At 44.0% G+C, this 21941-nt stretch overlaps 1 protein-coding gene across 6 annotated transcripts in view; it reads right to left on the bottom strand.

The window, feature by feature from the left end:
• The window catches only part of FNDC3A (fibronectin type III domain containing 3A), a 1314248-nt gene that overhangs the window by 594211 nt on the left and 698096 nt on the right, over window positions 1-21941 (bottom strand). For all 6 annotated transcript variants that reach the window (XM_085621888.1, XM_085621893.1, XM_085621890.1 and 3 more), the window contains 2 exons: window positions 9216-9274; window positions 2741-2898 (listed from right to left, as the gene is read on the bottom strand). In XM_085621888.1, coding sequence (XP_085478014.1) covers window positions 2741-2898; window positions 9216-9274 — 217 coding nt within the window. The remainder of the gene's footprint in view (window positions 1-2740; window positions 2899-9215; window positions 9275-21941) is intronic.

Below are 21941 nucleotides of genomic sequence, written 5' to 3'. Positions count from 1 at the left end.
GGCTTACGCGCTTCATCAGATTTAAGGTGCCTGTGCGTCAATAAGGTGCTATTTCGAACACTTGCCAAGTCAAGCAACAATAACAGCCCGGCTATTTTCATTTAACCAATGTCCACTTGAGACGCATGTCTGAGTCTCTCAGTTACTATGTCAAAAAAAATTGTAATCCAGCAGTGTAGCTGTGTTTCGGCCGGATTAAAGCAGAGTTTTACTGCCTGCCTGCAGGTCCTGGTGCCGTACTGCTTTATTATTGGTCGAAGTAGGGTGCTTCTTATTTGACTGGGAATATTTCTTCGCACTGTTGACACACCTACAGTTTGGCCCCAAACTCATTGGTTAGATTACACTGCTCTACACTCTCCTACAGGCCAGGGTATGGATTGGCGTAGTGGTCTGCCCGTTTCCCCATTGAGAGGGGCACCCCATCAGGAATGACGGCTCTCTCCCCTTCTCTAGGTCATTGAGACAGAGCCACTGACGGCACAGGTCCCCAACTGTGAGCAACAGAATCTCATTATACGCAGACGGCGTTCTGCGCTTCCTGGATGACCCCCCCACCCCCAGCTCTGGGCCGTGAGGTTTGCAAATCTTGAACATCTTTCGGTCTTACTCGGGCCTGCAGATTAATATGGCTAAATCATCCACATATCCCATCACACACTACACAACGGTCATGTCATGGGCTACGGAAGAACGAAGGTACCTTGGGGTGCATATCACAAAAGATAGGGCTCTGGCATATGATCTCAACCTCCATTTGCTCGAACGACTGGCTGGTGACATTAAGTTCTGGAACTCACGCCCACTGTCCTTGCTGGGCCACCTTTAAGATGGTCTCTTTTCTGAAACTTCTATATCAATTGCAGGATTTCCCGTTTCCAGTAAAGAAAAGCTTCTTCACTAGTGAAAATGCTCTATTGCGACAGCTCCTGTGGCGCGGGGGGATACCCCACATCTCACTCGCAAAATTGTGTAGACCCACTTTCGAGGAAACCTCCCCACTCCGGATCTACTGCTATATTACAGGGTGGCATATCTATTAGAACTCAATGACTGGTGGTTTGGGTACCCAGCCTATGCTGTGTAAGGATGGGTCCTGGGCCGCTAGTGCCTCCCACACCTGCTCTATGATGGCAGTGGGAGAAGCACTGTGCTTGCCTCCACATAAGTGGTACTGACCATATGGAAGGAGGTAACAAAGGCCGCAGGATAGGCCAACCAGCTGATGCTAGAGACCCCGTTGTGGAGGAGGACCAGGCTTCCCCGGGTCTCGGCACTCCAAGGATTTGCCAAATGGGATGCCATCAGCATCGCGACACTGGGAAATGTCCTCTCACGTGGACTTTCTTGGAGGCTTTCTTGGAGCTACAAATGGAATACCAAATGCACCGCTCCCAGTTCTTTCATTATCTTCAGTTGAGGCATTCCCTCACTCCCTACTTACCCACAGACACTGTAATCCCAGCCTATTCTCCATTGGAGGCAAATATCCTACTGACTTACATTAAAACCCACATGCTATTGGTTCTCTATCAAACACTGTTACATCAACAGCCAGCCTGATAATACCAGTGAGGGAGGCGTGGACTCAAGATCTAGGCCAAATTGAAGACGAGGACTGGAGGGAGGCAATTGCGGCCCCAAGGGAGGCTGTAGTGGCAGCTCAGTTCCGACTTATACAACTTAAAATACTTCACCACATGTACCTCACTCAGACACGATTGTCCCACATGGGACTGACAAGCCTCAGGAATTGCTTGTGCTGCAGCAATGCTGCTGGGGACCTATTACATACCTTCTGGACCTGTCCTGTCCTATCATGCTTTTAGGAGGGAGTATTGGGGAAAGGGCTGGGCTTGAAGGTCCCCAGGGAACCGAAACTGACCATACTACACATTATAGAGGAAGCAGAAGGCAATAGGTGCCTGAGGGAGCTGATCTGGTTGGGATTGCAAGTGGTCAAAGCTAGACAACGTGAGGGCATGGAAGAGTGTGGAGGCTCCATCCTGGGAGGGATGGGCAAAGGCCATGGACTTCTGCATGGGCCTAGAACACCCAGTATATCAGGCTAGAGGGTGCCTCCAAACATATGTTAAAATCTGGGAAAACTATTGGGGAATTGACCAGAAACATGCCCATCTAGACCATGGCTTATGGACAATGAAATAAGAACATTTGAGCCCACAACAAGTTGGGACCTAGTAGAGGGATACACTGGTTTCTTGACCCGCCGGTTCCTACGAGCCACACTGTCATCAGGGCTACAGCCTTTTGGTCCCTGGGATATGGATGTACTGTTTTTGGGTGCCATTGTGAAGGGATGATGTCAAACTATTGGCATTATGTATGTATGTACTTGTTTTGCACTAGACTTGATGTTTGCAATGTTCTGTTTGATGAAAACACAAACACCAATAAAATGTTATTCTTAAAAAAATAGTATTGAAATTGATACTCAGTACCAATACCTCTTCTTTAACCATCACATTAAACCCCAAGTTGAGTTTGCAAATGAATGCTAGTTATGCAACATATCAAAGGATCAAAATCTTACCAAATCCTTTTGCAGATGTATTTTTTGGGTTACAGCTGGCTTATCTTTTGTATGTGCACTGTTAGCCAGAGGAATAACAGCACGCTACTTTTACCAAGCAAACAGAGAATCATATTTAAACACTCTCCATCGTTTTGTAAATAAATACTTTTAAACAAATATGGAAACATTTCCTTAAATGCTCACGTGTAAGCAACTTTGTACTTTCCATCCTTGCCGCAAGCTGAAATCAGAACATCATAAGTGTAAGATTCCTGTGTATCTGTTCCTTCACTATCTTCAATTATTATGGTGGTAGGAGGTGACCATGTCAGTACTACTGTCCTCGACTGGATATCAGTCACCTGAAAAATACAGAACATTCAAGAACTTACATTTTACAGTACTCATTTGATAATAAATCAAGAATACCAATGCAAAATCTAATTGGACAAGGAACTAGCGGGTACAGATAGACTTTAATGCAATAGATAGCAAGGAATTATAAAATTACACAAGTTAATCCCTGTTAGACCAGTCAGCCATAGAGTGGTCTCTCCCCAAACATTTTGCCTTTGCCTGCCTCTGTTTGCTGAAATTCATTTTTTTGAGACTTAGGACTCTGTGCACTTTACCACTGCTAACCAGTGCTAAGGTGCTTCTTCTCTCTCCCTTAAACATAGTAAAATTGGCTCACACCTGATTGGCATATTTAATTTACCTATAAGTCCCTTGTAGACGGTATCCCATATTCCCAGGGCCTGTACATTAAATTCTTCTACTGTGCCTGCAATACTTAGTGTGCCTCCCACTTTAGTAGCCCCTTAAAACAAGCCCCAGGCCTGATATTGCAGCCTGAGTGCAATTTTAAACTGCAAATTCGACTCTGCTCAAACCGGGAAAGTCTGCTACAGATAAGACAGAGTACCAGCCTGTGTCAATGTTAAATGTTGACTGTAAGATCCTTAGTGGCATACTTGTGCAATGTTTACTTCCCTATATGTCTGGGTTGATTCATGCTGACCAGTCCAGTTTTATATCAGGCCGGTGTATGGCTCTTAATGTTCGGCGGCTACTGCCGATTCTATGGGAGGGTCCGCGTCTGCCGGAATGGGCTTGATGCATGTTCGTAAGCATCAAGAAAGCATTCGAAAGCCTAGACTGGAGCTACCTCAGCTCTGTCATGCTTCGAAACCGGTCCTAGGAAGCTTGTTTCCGGTCCAGGGAAGACATGGCTTGGCAGTTCGGGCTGGACTGTTCCCATGAGGCACAGGGTCAGACTGATTTGCATATGGCCATGTCTGAACTGGGGTGGCAGAGTGGGCCAAAGAACGGTGATGGATTAAACCCAGATCAGTTGACTGGGGGTGAGTGCTTGCAATGTTCAACACTCCGTCCATCATTTCCCTTGGTTTTTGCTTTGTTCCCCATAAGTTGGCAGGGTATGCTCAGACGTGAGTCCCTTGCTCACTTTGCCACTGGATTCAAGCAAGCCTGGCTGAAGACGGCTGAAATGCCAGAAACCGGTCCTAGGAAGCTTGTTTCCGGTCCAGGGAAGACATGGCTTGGCAGTTCGGGCTGGACTGTTCCCATGAGGCACAGGGTCAGACTGATTTGCATATGGCCATGTCTGAACTGGGGTGGCAGAGTGGGCTAAAGAACGGTGATGGATTAAACCCAGATCAGTTGACTGAGGGTGAGTGCTTGCAATGTTCAACACTCCGTCCATCATTTCCTTTGGTTTTTGCTTTGTTCGCCATAAGTTGGCAGGGTATGCTCAGACGTGAGTCCCTTGCTCACTTTGCCACTGGATTCAAGCAAGCCTGGCTGAAGACGAATGAAATGCCAGAAACCGGTCCTAGGAAGCTTGTTTTCGGTCCAGGGAAGACATGGCTTGGCAGTTCGGGCTGGACTGTTCCCATGAGGCACAGGGTCAGACTGATTTGCATATGGCCATGTCTGAACTGGGGTGGCAGAGTGGGCTAAAGAACGGTGATGGATTAAACCCAGATCAGTTGACTGGGGGTGAGTGCTTGCAATGTTCAACACTCCGTCCATCATTTCCTTTGGTTTTTGCTCGGATGGGATTGGGGCACTGTTTTGTCTCCTGGACCTTTCTATTGTATGTGGACCCTGCTGCCTGGATCCGTACTGGTCGCATTTGCTCAGGGCAGTGGGGTGTGGCACCCCTCAGAGTTGTCCGCTGCACCCCCAACTTTTTTCCTGTGCGGTCAGTACTGACTTCTGCTCAAGCCACACACTGATCCACGTCAAGGCTGCAGGAGCTCGGGCCCTCTCTGTAGCTGTTCACCTCTGCCACCATTGCCCCCCCGGTCTTACACGCCCAGCCTCCGATGACTCAGGGCTTGGAGGGGTATCAGGAAGCCATGCCGCACAGTCCCGCATGAAATAGGGGGGTGGGGGAGATGAGGCAGGATAATGATTGTCTGGGAAAATGCGGCACGGAGCAGATCTAGATCAAGGCTGCTATCTTTGGCGCCTTGGCCATGCCTCCCATGGACCAATATCTTAAACAATATGTACCTAAGTTCGTCTGACATAGGGAGCGCATATAGAAGATGATGAGGGCTACACAATATGTGTGCCCTCGACTGCTGATTAACATCACTTGCAAGCCGGTTTGCCTTAAGTGACACAAGGTGACCCACATATGTTCATTTATTACAGAAAGAAATATTGATGTCACTGAATGAGACCTCCATAAAAACAAGATGCATACAGTTGAGAGGTAGGTGTTCCATTCAGTTAGATGTATGTCATACATACGAAATAGGCCCATGAGGTTAATAGACAGTCTTACAAATTCATTCTTTTAGGTGCCTGGTCAGATGGAGTTCTGGTCCTGAGGAGACTCACCATAATTAACCTGTGAGTCGAAAAGTTGACACTAACATGGGGACCGTTTGCAAAAATGTGTTTTATTGGAACAGTATTTATGCTGGACTGATAAGTTTGAATCATGGATACCCACATTGTATATAGGTATCATGTTTGAATTGTTGCACTACTGCACTTAAGAGGACTGCGCTTTCTGCACTTTATTGATATTTAGTCTGGCACCCTTCGATAAGCAACAATAAAACTGTGATTTTGTATAGGATCAAACATTGACATGTACTCCTACCTCATAGGGCGAGTTGAGTGAGTCCCACTGAACCATCTGTTCTTTGATTAGCTGCAGCTTCATATATCGATTTGATAGATTCAGGATTGTTAATAATATTTGGCCACCTGACAATCTTGCAATTATTAGTGATAAAAAAGGGAAAACCTTCTAATCCCATATTCTCTTCAATATCAGTAATTAAGGACGCTCTTAAAAAAAAATCTAAGGGGTCATATTCCCTCTCTTGACTTTCTATCACCTTCATAACACACATTTCACCCCGCAGAAGGACGTCAAGGAGGATATACTCAATATTACTATAATTACCTAATCTAAAGGTCGGGCCAGCCATATTATCCAATGATGAATGTCCATTACAATCGTGGACACCGTAGGATAGTGAAATGCCAATTAGTTGCAAGGATACTTTCGAAAGATTGGCTCTCATTCATACAACAAAATCAGGGTTAGCCCAAAAAATCTTTGGCACCTCACGTAACAAACATGATGGTTTGAAGGTGCTAATAAAGTCCCCACCAATGACAATGGCTCCATTTTCGCTCTGCACACACACAAGATTGCCCAGCAGATTTAGCGTGTGTGACTCTACAGAATGGCTAGTGCTTATAAATATTAACCAAGAGGGGGATGGCTTTTCCAATATTTGTTGCGATCTTTAGGGCTAACAGGTCGCAGCAAAGAGTGGGAATTTGTTTCACACTGCAAGAAAGCGACTTCTATTTGGCAGCGGCAGTGGGTCACAACAAAACACAAAGTAATTTACAGCCAAAAATATAAAAGGGAAACTTCAAGACTCAGCACCTATTCTGATATTCTATTTCATGTGAAAACCAACAAGAAAGTTATGAGGAGCATCTATACAAAGGTACTGGAGCACAGGATGGGGCTATCAGGGACTGTGCTCAATTGGTTTCCCTCATTACTTCACAACAGAAACACAAAGACTTAAGGTGAATCAGGCTCTGTCAAATCTGGCTCCGCTCACTCTGGGGGTCCCACAGGGATGCATGCTCTCACCCACCCTTTTCAACCTGTTCATGGACACTCTGACGGAACTCCTGAAATTGTCCAACATTCATTACCACATGTATGCTGATGACACTCAATTGTACATGAAAGTCTCCTCCCCGGAGGACATAAGGTCACTCAACTCAACTCTTCAGGAAACACACAGTTGGTTGACTCTCAATTACTTGAAACTAAATGCCCTCAAAACAGAATTTCTCCTTATCACTCCAGCCTATCACTCCCCAGACATCGAAGAATGGATGCATCAACTCACAGCTCTCGACTGCACTCCTAACATAATTGATTCTGCGAGCTCTCTGGGACTAATACGCGACAAAAATCTGAGCATGCAAAAGCAAATCAGTGCTCTCACCAAAGGTGCGAACCTCCAACTGAGAGTCTTGAGGAAAATAAAATCCTTCCTACCCCAGAACGCCTTCAGTTCAAGCCCTAGTGATTTCTATATTGGACTATGGTAGTGCTATCCTCTGCGACCTTCCTAGAGATAAGGCGGCGCCACTTAGGGCTTCTCTCAACTCCGCTGCGAGGCACATTACAGGCTCCAAACACTATCATCACATCACGCCTGAGTTGAAATCTCTAAATGGCTCCAGTATGAAGCAAGGATTCATCTGAAAATTGCCTGCATGACGCATAAAGCTTTACACTTCAACACCCCAATCTATCTTGCACAAAAACTTGAGCTTTCTGGGGGCTTTCCCTTCTCTAGAGACTCTAGCCCCTTACTGCTCAAGCCACCGAAATTCCATAAAAAGAAAACGTACAATTGAGCATTTTCGGGTATTGCACCGAGAATTTGGAACGCCTTGCCACCTGAAATAAGACTTATTAACTCCAGAGCTTCCTACAAAAAGGAAATCAGAGAGTTACTTATGAAGACATTTTTGGGCTAGCTTCCAATCACCTTCAGATGCATTGACTTTCTTTTGTTCCCTTTAGTTCTGTCTTGATTATCATGATCTGTTATGTTTGTTTTCTTTTCTGATTGTGTTATGTTTACCACGGGGTGTGCCCATTGAACTGCCAAAATGTAAAGCGCTCTGTTACCCATATGTGGTCTTGTTCGTGCTATATAAAACTCTTCAAATAAATAAATACATACTTATTTGGGTTATGTGCAGTTATGTACAGTAAGTATTGTTACCTAACATCCCTTCCAGATCTGTGCATACAAACTACTTTAGTAGTTGAAGTAGGTACTCATCCGTGTCTATTCCCACTCTCAAGTTGATCATTAAAATATTGTGTCTATACAACTTGATAGATCACAGTTCTGACAATCATGTCCTTCTTCTTGGCCATACTAATCTTCAAGGACACGCCACTGGGACCATTGTTAAGGTGTCAGAGCTCTCTCCAAAGGGCACATGCAATGAATGAAAAATTCATAAAAAACACAAATGTGACTCTCCAGGACAACCACAACCAGGAGGTTTGGAGTGAGAGTCTGATTTTCAGTACCCTCCACCTTTTCTAGCAACCCCTTCACATAGTTGTCTACACCCTTTCTTAAGGGCAGAGATCTCCACTTCCATCTTCTTTCTAGAATCAAACATCCCTCTTTCAACATTAACCAGCATACCACTGAGGCTCCAGTAGGCTCTCCAAGGAAGTTAACTTTCACTTTATAGTATGGGATATAGACCAAAGTTCCTTTAGTTCTGCTATTTGCATTGACTCCCTCTCTGGTTGATGCACCCCATGCCAGTCTCCTTCTCCTTAAATGCCATGCATGATCCCAAGCCCCTGGTACAAAGATATCCTCCTTTATCTCTGGGCTTTTTTGTACATGATAATTTACTAGAGTCCTCCACACTTGATGCATTCATGCAGTAGAGATGATACACTGAATGCCTGCAATATTCATTCAGCACTTAAAAAGAGGGCAAAGCCCCTGTCCCTGCGCTAAAAGAAAATTAAGACACCCTTCTTCTCTCTGCTTGTTTTTGCCACAGCCTCAGATACCTGCTATCAACACCGTTATACGTCAGCAAGCTCAAAAAGCTGTGAACATTTTCTCTGCCCCTCTATCAGCAAGCTGCAGCACCATGGGCTAATCGCAAGTTGATCTTTCTGGATGCTGGACACACCATCCAGATTCCTCCTCAAAATGCATGGAGGAGTCTACTCCATTGACCACCATGGGTTTGGGGCCCATCATAAATTACACACAGTAGCTGATAAGAGTGCCTCCAGAATGTATACCCCACTAGCATAGGTAGCTCTGTCACCTAGACCTACTCTTTCTGAAAGCTATACTGTGTGTGATTACTTGTGTCATACAGTGTACGTGATTCAACCACTGTTACACCTTCTGCAGGAACTTGACTGCATATCCCTCTATTCTGCAACATTATTTATTTTTCGTTCTCGATGGAGGTTGACGTTTTAGACAAAGATTGGCTCTAGGATGATGAGTCATCCTCACTGAGAAGCCACTGTGACAATGGAGAAGACAAAGTCAAGATTTTCTTTTTTTTTATTTGCAAAAATAAGCAGACTTACCTCTGGTTTTGCGATATTTGAAAGATGTGCTTCAAGTGCTTTAGTTTCTTCATCTTTTTCTTAAAAAAAAAAAAGGTTTAAGAAATGTTAGAACAAACTTGACTATATTAAGGGATTACCACTAGGTAAATATATTAAAGCCTCACATTATAAACTTTAAAAAATAGTTTGATCATTATTAAAAAAACATTTTCTCACAGTGTGTTTTTTTAGTGTGGGTTCACACATTTCTTGATTAAAGGCAAAACAATATTTAAAATAGATCCTCTTGAGCTTTATATTAAATTGAACACTGCAAGTTGCCTTTTTGTATGATCTTTACATTCCAGCTATATATTGTTTCCCTCATGTCACTAAAAATATAAACCATCCATGGCTATGCTTACTCAAATGTATTCTCAATCTTGAACTCAGAAAGTAGACATGACTACAGTACTTCCATCATCTTCCATTACTGCTGGACCTGTCCCTTTTTGCAGGGTTATCCTCATACTTTTTGCCTTCCTCTGCCTATTTTTCTGACCTTCATTTTTTTGGTTTTAGGACTCTGGGCACTTCACCACTGCTAATCAGTGCTAAAGTGCATGTGCTCTCTTCTCTATACATGGTATGATTAGTTTACACCCGTTTTGGACATTTGATTTACTTGCAAGTCCCTTGTAAAGTGGTATCCCAAATACCCAGGGCCTGTAAATTAAATGCTACTAGTGGGCCTGCAGTGCTGCTTGTGCACCCACAGAAGTAGCATTTCAAACATGTCTCAGGCCTGCCACTGCACAGCCTTTGTGAGCAGTTTATTGCCACTTCAACTTGGCATTTAAACTACTTGCAAAGCCCTAAACTCCACTTTTTCTACACATAGATCACCCCCTAAGGTAGGCCCTAGGTAGACCTATGGACAGTAAGGCCTACTCCTCTCATGGGCTAGGTTTGTCAATTCCCCATATACTGTTAATGGGTGACTCCTGATCAGAAAGTAGTGGCATTGCCATGTTTGGTATGTTTAAAATACTGCTTACTGGCGTAGTTGGATCTTACATTACTATTTGAGAAATGCCACTTTCAGAAAGTGGGCATTTCTCTGTGCTTATGACTCTTTGTGCTTTGCAGCCTGACTCCAATACACGTCTAGGCGGGGTGACAGCTACACTTGGTGCATATTTTCCAGACAGACACAACACAGGAAGGGCTGGGTGAGACAGGGAAAACATCTGCATTCATCTGCATACTGACAGTCTTCCTGGGCTGGGAGAGGTGCTTCACACTTTACATTTGTATAGGTTGTGTCCTGCCCTCACACACAGGACTAATGATCATCTGGCGATGGGGCTCGGTTGAAAGGTTGCTGCACACTTCTAAGGGTTCCTTTGAAATCACCCCTACATCAAATACATTTTTTTATATAAGTACTGGGGCTCTAACCCCATGTTTTAAGACACTGTGTGGGACTTGTAACCAACACTGCTGGCTCTACAATCAGCACATTGCCAGGAGGACTGCTGTACTTCCAGGAGGAACCGCCATCTGGACTACTTGCTTTTTTGTGCTGGGCTTGCTGGAGGGACTGCCACTCTGCAAAAGTGATTTCATGTGCTGGCCTTCCTGCCTACTGCTCCCTTTGTGCCCCAAGTGCTCTCCTTGGGCTTGTTGGCTTGCCCCATGTTTCCCCACAGTCTCAGGACCAGAAATGACTACCTCATCAATCCCTTGCCGTGGGACTCTAAGTCTGGCAACCCTACGCTTCTACAATATGTGCGTGGAACATTTTTATTGTTCCCCAAGGCAGCGTGTACCTTGAGCGCTTTGACCCCTTCAGTCCCGCCCTCTAGCAGGGGAAAGAGATGCCAGCGCTCCCTTCTGCACCAAAGTTGAGCATCATGGGTAAATAAGCAGCACTTCATGCTGCAATAGTACAAGTTCTTTGCATGCCTACAGAGTGCTCTGCCAGTGGAAAGACTGTCGTGTGTGATTGAGTAGCACTTCACGCTGCGACAGCAGGCTTTGTTTGCTTGCAGTCTGTCTGCGGTGACCAGGGTTGCCATGGTAATGGCTAGCACCATTGCCAGAGTTGCCTGCAGGAGGCGACCACACTCACGGGAAAAGATCCCAGGATCTGAGACCCCGTCTAGGCAAATAAAGAGTACCACAGCCATCACCGCGACTTCTGCCTGCTGGGAAAGCCTTGAAGGACACGGGTCCCGACCCCCACAGTCTCCAGGAGTAAATGTACTGTGAGCGAGTGCTCCGGCAGAAGTAAGCCTCTAGGAGCAGACCCACACTCTGAGGCCGTCACACGCACTGGTCTGTTCCGGGGGTCTCCTGTAGCCAGAGGAGTCCTGTTTGACTCTGCTCCTGAGGCCCGCCAAACACTGAGTGGCCCGCAGGAGGGCCTAGTGGTCTGCAAAGCTTTTCCCGTGTCCCTCAAGAGTACTGAGGGTGAGTGAGGCTGAAGGAAGCTGTGAATCCGTCCTGCGCTACTCCGTTCTTTTGCAGGCAGGCGCCCTAATCAATCCTCCAGAAACTGATGTAACGTTGTAACTATGCTTTGAAACAATTGTCCTTCCTCCTGTAAAGCGCTCTGATACCTCTTGGTCTAGCCAGCGCTATATAAGGTACCAAAACGGAAATGGCATCTGCTAGCTACTAATCCCAGCTTGCCCAAAATTGCCCAAGAAAAAAATCCGATACTGACTGGAGAGCCAGCTTAAGACTCCCATTGCTTCCATACCTGGATGACGGCCATAAGTGATGACCTAATGCCTCTAAAACATTCCTCCAGAAGAGTCAAAATAAAATCACATAATGATCCATGGTTCACTTAAGATCTAGCGAAGCTCCATCTCCATAGTAAACAACTAGAACGTAGATGGAGAAGGGGCTATGAGATAGCTAATCTACAGATTTTCAAATCATACAGGAAGCAATACCATACAGCTATCAAACTTGCAAAAAAAGACTATTTTGGGAATAGAATAGCTATGGCAAAGCAAAACTAAAGAGAGGTATTTGCTATCGTAAATTATTTTATGGATACTAAAGCCCTACATTCAGAAGTCCCTCCCTCTCAATCTCTCTGTAATGATATCGCAAAATTTTTTGAGGAAAAAATCACCAATATCCAAAAAGACTTTGGAGTATTAAGAACAGAAGAAGTGGTGAATGAGTTGGGGTCAAATCACAGGCAGGATAGACCCTCTATCCATACCTTTCAAACAGTCACCCTATCTCAGACACATGAAGCTATCCTAGCATGTAAATCAGACTCCCCACTGGATGCATGTCCACCAATGATATTGCATCACATTATGGATACAGTGAATCCCGTGATTAATGGGATTGTGAATTCCTCGCTGTCCTCTGGCATAGTGCCTGATGAGTGGAAATTCGCAATAGTGAAGCCCCTAAAGAAAAAACTAAATATTGACCCTTCCAATCTTTCAAATTATAGGCCCATATCCTTACTGCCAATCTTGGGTAAGATCACCAAAAAAATGGTCTATAAGGAACTCTCTAGTTTTGTCGAGTCAGCCCAGATCTTCCATCCTCGACAATCTGGCTTCCGCCCGAAATATTCCACGGAATCAGCCTTATTGGAGATATCTGACACTCTGAAATTCATTACAGACAATGGCAGGAAGGCTGTGTTGATCCTTTTAGATCTGTCGGCCGCTTTAGATACAATATCACATAACATCCTTCTGGCCACATTAAAATCTTGCAATGGTCCCTGAAAACAAAGAAGTATAACAAGCAATAATCAATATAGCCACAATAGGTACTATATTATAGCCTATGTCCAGCCGGACAAGGCAGCTTTAATAAGCAAAATGTTTTTCAATGATCAAACAAGATGTAAGCAAAGCATTGGTGGGACACAAGCCTGTATCCTATGGCTTACATATCAAGAGGACATGAGTTTTTGAAAAAACACACACAGGCAATTGAAGCGATGTTTCTATGACAAGAATAGCAGATAGTGAAACATCCTAGTCACCTTCACGACATTTTATACACATAAGTAGTCATAGTGTAAGGTGAACAACATAGTCGACGACGTTTCGATCCTTACTGGGGGGGTGTTAGGATCATCATCAGGACTGATTAGTATAATTGCCTATAAAAATGCCTGAATATACAACAATTAACACAAAAACCAACGTGGTACAATAAAGAGGGAAAAAATGGAGGGAAAGAAATTGGAAAAAACATAATAATTAAGTTTAAATAAAGTTACAACATAACATAAAACAGTTTGTGTCAGAACACGAGCTAATCATGATCAGAAAGGTTTAGTGAACTATCGGACACGGATCGAAGGGGAAAAATATATAGTGGAACATGCTCCGTGGCAGGTCGTGTAAATGATGGAAGGTCGTGGTTGCCGCGAGTATTAAGGAATCTCGACTGTGGAGAAGTGCGTGGTCGATATCATGCTCAAACTGAGGGCGTGTCTGAGATTTAAGAACTGTGGATGTCGCAGGTGAGAAGGGCGAGTTAACTACAACGGAAACTATGTCCGGTGAGCTTGGCGTGATATGCGGGGAACAATTTACCTCATGCTGTCCTTGAATACAGCAAGGAAGATGTGTCAGCTTAGTTAATAAAACTAAGCGACTGTTAGAACACGGAATCGGTCTGTAATAAAAATAAGGAGGTCATAAACAGGCTCGAGGAGTGGATCGAAAGTGCAATGCATAAAGGGAAAAAGCGGCTTACCTAGGTCCGCGGGAGTAATACTTAACGCGGTAGTGAAAAATCTGTCGGAAAAATAAGGCAAATTACTGGAAGTAATCACATCGTAATTACGGGGGTGGGGAGCCGCCGGTTGGAAACAAAAGACATACCACGATGTGAAGATGTAGTCACGTTCCGGGGGAGTCGGCAAGGCAACGTCTCGGTCAATGCCGGAAGAGTTGTGGTGGAGGAGTGCTTGCGCCGGTTAGATGTGATCGTGGCTGGATCAGGTGATCAGTCACATGTTCTAATAGTTGCTAATAGTAACGCAGTGCCCGTGAGTGATGAAAAACAAGGCGAATTTCGGGCGCCATATTGGGTGAGTGAAAGACGGCGCGTGGTGAGGGTAAAAACAAGGGTAGAAGGGCAGAGAATGACATTTGAAGAGCTGGTACATGGATGTATAAGATATTGCATTTATAAAACATGGAGAGCACAATTTCAATGGGAATAAAAAAATAAATTAATGTTTCTTAAAGTCAGGTGGTAGTTTTGTGGTGGGTGTATCATAGGTTGCGGACAGTTCCAATTGCACAATCATAGTAAGGAGGTCCAATCCTCTAAGCGGTTCAATCCACTGTGAATGCTTCCCGTTTTCAAAATCCATTTTAATTCTTCCTTATTCAAAAGCTGTGAAATGTCTGCACCTCTTGGAGGGATTTTGACAACCGTGACGACTGTCCAATGAATGTCATCCTCAGTATGACCAGCTGATTCGAAATGTTCCACCAGCGGTGCGTTTGGTGTTTTACACCTCAGTCTGCTTCTGTGTTGGCAGATTCTGATCCGGATTTTCTGTGTCGTTTGTCCTATATAAATCATGTCACAGGGGCACAGAATTGCGTAAATGACATTGCTGGTGTTACAATTACTGAAATGATTATGGGGTTTACGTATGTTACCAAACACAAACTCTTTACAGTCAGTAGTGAATACACATACAGAACAATTGCCACACTTGTTGTGCCCAGTAACTGCGGGTAAAGACCAATGCTCGAGGAGCGTGCCAGTGTTTCTGGTCTCAGGGAGTGCCGCTCTTATCAGATGGTCTTTGATATTTTTGTTTCTTTTGAAGGCAAAGAGAGGTCTTTCAAGATTTAGTATTCCAGCATTTAACACATTCCAGTGTTTGAGAATACTTTTACGTACTTTGTTGGAAGATGGAGAAAATGTGGTGACACACACTAGGCGGTTTTCACTTCTCTTGGTTTTGGGTTCCAAGAGAGCATCCCTGGGACAGTACCATGCTCTTTTCAGGGCACTGCGAATTAGTTTTTTGGGGTAACCTCTTGATGTTAGTTTGTCGCTGAGTGTTTTGTCTTCCCTGAAATAATCCTCCTTTAGGGTGCAGTTGCGTCTGATGCGTAAGTATTGTGAGTAGGGAAGAGAGTCTCTAAGGGCCCTTGGGTGGCTGCTACTGTATTTTAGGAGAGTGTTACGCTCGGTGGCTTTCCTGAAGAGGCTGGTGATCAGGTGTCCATCATCATGTATTATGTTTAGATCAAGGAATGGTATGGATGTTTTGTTGTATGTGAGTGTGAACTTGAGACCACCACAATTATTGTTAAGCCAGTGGAGGAAGTTGATAAGCATGGTTTGGGTATCATGCCAAATGAAAAAAATGTCGTCAATATAACGTTTCCATAGTGTTATTGCAGATTGGAAGGGGTTCTGTTGGGCCAATATGTAATTAACCTCAAGGGCATTCATGTAAAGGATAGCCAGATTCGGTGCGAAAACTGCTCCCATGGATGTTCCCTTGGTTTGTTGGTAATAATGACCATCAAATAGAAAAAAGTTTCTAGTCAGACAGATCTCGAGGAGTTGTAAGATGAAGATAGTGGGTACAGCATGTGGCCTAATACGAGTGTCTAAAGTAGTCTCAATGATGAGTAATGCATCTCGTTGCGGAATGTTTGTGTAAAGAGACTCAACATCTAACGTGCAGAGTGTATCGATGGAGGGGTTGAACCTGTGATTTTCTACCAGGGTAATCATCTGCATACTGTCTCTAACGTAATACGGGGTAGATGGAACAAACTCCTTGATAAAGTAGTCAACATAGAGACCCAATGGCTCTAGAATAGACCCGCAGCCTGAAACGATGGGCCGTCCAGGGGGGTTGGAACTATCCTTATGGATCTTTGGCAAAGTGTAGATGACTGGTATGCGTGGGGCCTTGGTATTCAGAAAATCATATTCATGTTTAGATAAAAAACCTTGTTCCAGACCCGATTGGGTTGTCTGTTGAATCATCTGTTTAAGCTCATTAGTCGGGTTTGTTGGAAGTTTGGAATAGTGATCAGTATTAGCTAGCTGCCTCAATATTTCGTTTTTATAGGTGGTAGTGTCTTGTAATACTATGCCCCCACCTTTATCTGCGGGTTTGATAACCACTAAGGCGTTGGACTTGAGAGTTTGAAGTGCTGTTTTCTCTTCTAGTGCAATGTTGTACGGAATGAACTGGTGTTCTGTCGCTAGTTGGGAGAGGTCTTTAAGTACCAATTTTTCAAAACAGGAAACCTCAGATGGAACCATGCTGGCTGACGGGGAGAAAGTGGATGGGGGTCTCAATGGGGTGTTGGATGTTTTCGGTGGAAGTGGGTTCAACAGAAAAAAACTCTGTAGTCTGATCTTACGGAAAAATCTAAGCATTTCGGTTTGCAGGTCCAAAAAGTTAGTCCTAGTCGTGGGTACAAAGGAAAGGCCCTTGCTAAGGATGGATAATTCAGATTCATTCAGTTGGAAATTTGTGAGGTTGAATATTGGCAACGAAAGGTTTGTTTGTGTCTGGTTGGTAGAGTCACTGTTGTGTACCTCTGGAGAACAGTCTACCAACGGTAATAGTTGCGTCGGGTTTGGCGTTCTCCTGGAGGGTTTTGCCAATGGGCACGTTTCAATCCTCCTCTTCTCGGGGGTTCGTTTGGGCCTCGACCTAAAAAAGAGGGTGTCGATGGATTCGGGTTGTTAGGTGCTCTATTTGTACTGCTCGTACCTTCGCCGGGATCCGAATTGTCGGATGACTCAACTGAGGTATCAGAGAAACCGACTAGGGTGTTACCTCTGTTAAATCTGCCCCAAGGACGGTTGTAACGTTGGTTGTTGTAGGATCTATTAGTATAGAAGTCCTTGTTAAGGTAAGGGTAAGTGCGTTCAGTGGAATAGGATTTAATATCTTTTTTCACTTTGGTGGATTTTTTATTTTGTTCTATTCTAAAGAATTCATCCACTGTTTTTTGGATTTGTTCTAGCAATTTTTTACTATCCGCTATAGTGTCGCTAGTGGTTAGTTGTTGTTCAATTTCAGTTATCTCTTCCAGAGTTTTATTAAGTTCCTCTGTCGCTATATCTATACCAAGGACTAACCAATGTCTCGAGCAGGTAGTACTGATGTAACTGAAATTATTGATATATTTCGGTATATCTGTAAAAATACCTGGTACGTTTCTGACTTGGAGGCCGGTGGGAATGATATTAGCTTTCAGGTATTCCGTAAGCATCCGTATCATCAATTGTAACCTGACAGACTTTTTCTTAGTTTTTTCTAGTTGTTCAGATAAGGTGGAACTGATTTCTTGGGGAGCATTGGTGGAGTCAACAAAGAGGGAAGGACCTTCCAGGATTTTCTTAATGTATTCGTCCGTGTAGAGAGGTGCGTGATCTGACATGACAAGAAAGAGGTGAGGAGAGGGGAGAGTCTGGATATGGTAGTCAAAGGGAAAGGAAAGTGACCCACTTTCAAGAGAAAAAGGTGGGGATAAGAGCGTGAGCCCTTGCAATCCAGCGATTGCGCTTATTTAGTAACAAGAGGACAAGGGCACCCAAAGCAATTGGTCAGGGACCTTGGGAAGTTACGTATTATAAGAGACAATGGTCCCTGAAAACAAAGAAGTATAACAAGCAATAATCAATATAGCCACAATAGGTACTATATTATAGCCTATGTCCAGCCGGACAAGGCAGCTTTAATAAGCAAAATGTTTTTCAATGATCAAACAAGATGTAAGCAAAGCATTGGTGGGACACAAGCCTGTATCCTATGGCTTACATATCAAGAGGACATGAGTTTTTGAAAAAACACACACAGGCAATTGAAGCGATGTTTCTATGACAAGATTTAACAGAGGTAACACCCTAGTCGGTTTCTCTGATACCTCAGTTGAGTCATCCGACAATTCGGATCCCGGCGAAGGTACGAGCAGTACAAATAGAGCACCTAACAACCCGAATCCATCGACACCCTCTTTTTTAGGTCGAGGCCCAAACGAACCCCCGAGAAGAGGAGGATTGAAACGTGCCCATTGGCAAAACCCTCCAGGAGAACGCCAAACCCGACGCAACTATTACCGTTGGTAGACTGTTCTCCAGAGGTACACAACAGTGACTCTACCAACCAGACACAAACAAACCTTTCGTTGCCAATATTCAACCTCACAAATTTCCAACTGAATGAATCTGAATTATCCATCCTTAGCAAGGGCCTTTCCTTTGTACCCACGACTAGGACTAACTTTTTGGACCTGCAAACCGAAATGCTTAGATTTTTCCGTAAGATCAGACTACAGAGTTTTTTTCTGTTGAACCCACTTCCACCGAAAACATCCAACACCCCATTGAGACCCCCATCCACTTTCTCCCCGTCAGCCAGCATGGTTCCATCTGAGGTTTCCTGTTTTGAAAAATTGGTACTTAAAGACCTCTCCCAACTAGCGACAGAACACCAGTTCATTCCGTACAACATTGCACTAGAAGAGAAAACAGCACTTCAAACTCTCAAGTCCAACGCCTTAGTGGTTATCAAACCCGCAGATAAAGGTGGGGGCATAGTATTACAAGACACTACCACCTATAAAAACGAAATATTGAGGCAGCTAGCTAATACTGATCACTATTCCAAACTTCCAACAAACCCGACTAATGAGCTTAAACAGATGATTCAACAGACAACCCAATCAGGTCTGGAACAAGGTTTTTTATCTAAACATGAATATGATTTTCTGAATACCAAGGCCCCACGCATACCAGTCATCTACACTTTGCCAAAGATCCATAAGGATAGTTCCAACCCCCCTGGACGGCCCATCGTTTCAGGCTGCGGGTCTATTCTAGAGCCATTGGGTCTCTATGTTGACTACTTTATCAAGGAGTTTGTTCCATCTACCCCGTATTACGTTAGAGACAGTATGCAGATGATTACCCTGGTAGAAAATCACAGGTTCAACCCCTCCATCGATACACTCTGCACGTTAGATGTTGAGTCTCTTTACACAAACATTCCGCAACGAGATGCATTACTCATCATTGAGACTACTTTAGACACTCGTATTAGGCCACATGCTGTACCCACTATCTTCATCTTACAACTCCTCGAGATCTGTCTGACTAGAAACTTTTTTCTATTTGATGGTCATTATTACCAACAAACCAAGGGAACATCCATGGGAGCAGTTTTCGCACCGAATCTGGCTATCCTTTACATGAATGCCCTTGAGGTTAATTACATATTGGCCCAACAGAACCCCTTCCAATCTGCAATAACACTATGGAAACGTTATATTGACGACATTTTTTTCATTTGGCATGATACCCAAACCATGCTTATCAACTTCCTCCACTGGCTTAACAATAATTGTGGTGGTCTCAAGTTCACACTCACATACAACAAAACATCCATACCATTCCTTGATCTAAACATAATACATGATGATGGACACCTGATCACCAGCCTCTTCAGGATAGCCACCGAGCGTAACACTCTCCTAAAATACAGTAGCAGCCACCCAAGGGCCCTTAGAGACTCTCTTCCCTACTCACAATACTTACGCATCAGACGCAACTGCACCCTAAAGGAGGATTATTTCAGGGAAGCCAAAACACTCAGCGACAAACTAACATCAAGAGGTTACCCCAAAAAACTAATTCGCAGTGCCCTGAAAAGAGCATGGTACTGTCCCAGGGATGCTCTCTTGGAACCCAAAACCAAGAGAAGTGAAAACCGCCTAGTGTGTGTCACCACATTTTCTCCATCTTCCAACAAAGTACGTAAAAGTATTCTCAAACACTGGAATGTGTTAAATGCTGGAATACTAAATCTTGAAAGACCTCTCTTTGCCTTCAAAAGAAACAAAAATATCAAAGACCATCTGATAAGAGCGGCACTCCCTGAGACCAGAAACACTGGCACGCTCCTCGAGCATTGGTCTTTACCCGCAGTTACTGGGCACAACAAGTGTGGCAATTGTTCTGTATGTGTATTCACTACTGACTGTAAAGAGTTTGTGTTTGGTAACATACGTAAACCCCATAATCATTTCAGTAATTGTAACACCAGCAATGTCATTTACGCAATTCTGTGCCCCTGTGACATGATTTATATAGGACAAACGACACAGAAAATCCGGATCAGAATCTGCCAACACAGAAGCAGACTGAGGTGTAAAACACCAAACGCACCGCTGGTGGAACATTTCGAATCAGCTGGTCATACTGAGGATGACATTCATTGGACAGTCGTCACGGTTGTCAAAATCCCTCCAAGAGGTGCAGACATTTCACAGCTTTTGAATAAGGAAGAATTAAAATGGATTTTGAAAACGGGAAGCATTCACAGTGGATTGAACCGCTTAGAGGATTGGACCTCCTTACTATGATTGTGCAATTGGAACTGTCCGCAACCTATGATACACCCACCACAAAACTACCACCTGACTTTAAGAAACATTAATTTATTTTTTTATTCCCATTGAAATTGTGCTCTCCATGTTTTATAAATGCAATATCTTATACATCCATGTACCAGCTCTTCAAATGTCATTCTCTGCCCTTCTACCCTTGTTTTTACCCTCACCACGCGCCGTCTTTCACTCACCCAATATGGCGCCCGAAATTCGCCTTGTTTTTCATCACTCCCGGGCACTGCGTTACTATTAGCAACTATTAGAACATGTGACTGATCACCTGATCCAGCCACGATCACATCTAACCGGCGCAAGCACTCCTCCACCACAACTCTTCCGGCATTGACCGAGACGTTGCCTTGCCGACTCCCCCGGAACGTGACTACATCTTCACATCGTGGTATGTCTTTTGTTTCCAACCGGCGGCTCCCCACCCCCGTAATTACGATGTGATTACTTCCAGTAATTTGCCTTATTTTTCCGACAGATTTTTCACTACCGCGTTAAGTATTACTCCCGCGGACCTAGGTAAGCCGCTTTTTCCCTTTATGCATTGCACTTTCGATCCACTCCTCGAGCCTGTTTATGACCTCCTTATTTTTATTACAGACCGAATCCGTGTTCTAACAGTCGCTTAGTTTTATTAACTAAGCTGACACATCTACCTTGCTGTATTCAAGGACAGCATGAGGTAAATTGTTCCCCGCATATCACGCCAAGCTCACCGGACATAGTTTCCGTTGTAGTTAACTCGCCCTTCTCACCTGCGACATCCACAGTTCTTAAATCTCAGACACGCCCTCAGTTTGAGCATGATATCGACCACGCACTTCTCCACAGTCGAGATTCCTTAATACTCGCGGCAACCACGACCTTCCATCATTTACACGACCTGCCACGGAGCATGTTCCACTATATATTTTTCCCCTTCGATCCGTGTCCGATAGTTCACTAAACCTTTCTGATCATGATTAGCTCGTGTTCTGACACAAACTGTTTTATGTTATGTTGTAACTTTATTTAAACTTAATTATTATGTTTTTTCCAATTTCTTTCCCTCCATTTTTTCCCTCTTTATTGTACCACGTTGGTTTTTGTGTTAATTGTTGTATATTCAGGCATTTTTATAGGCAATTATACTAATCAGTCCTGATGATGATCCTAACACCCCCCCAGTAAGGATCGAAACGTCGTCGACTATGTTGTTCACCTTACACTATGACTACTTATGTGTATAAAATGTCGTGAAGGTGACTAGGATGTTTCACTATCTGCTATTCTTGTCATAGAAACATCGCTTCAATTGCCTGTGTGT

The sequence above is a fragment of the Triturus cristatus genome, chromosome 8, assembly GCF_964204655.1.
Source record: "Triturus cristatus chromosome 8, aTriCri1.1, whole genome shotgun sequence".
NCBI lineage: Eukaryota > Metazoa > Chordata > Amphibia > Caudata > Salamandridae > Triturus > Triturus cristatus.
The sequence above is the reverse complement of the archived record's forward strand: the minus strand, read 5'-3'. Positions and strand labels throughout refer to the sequence as shown.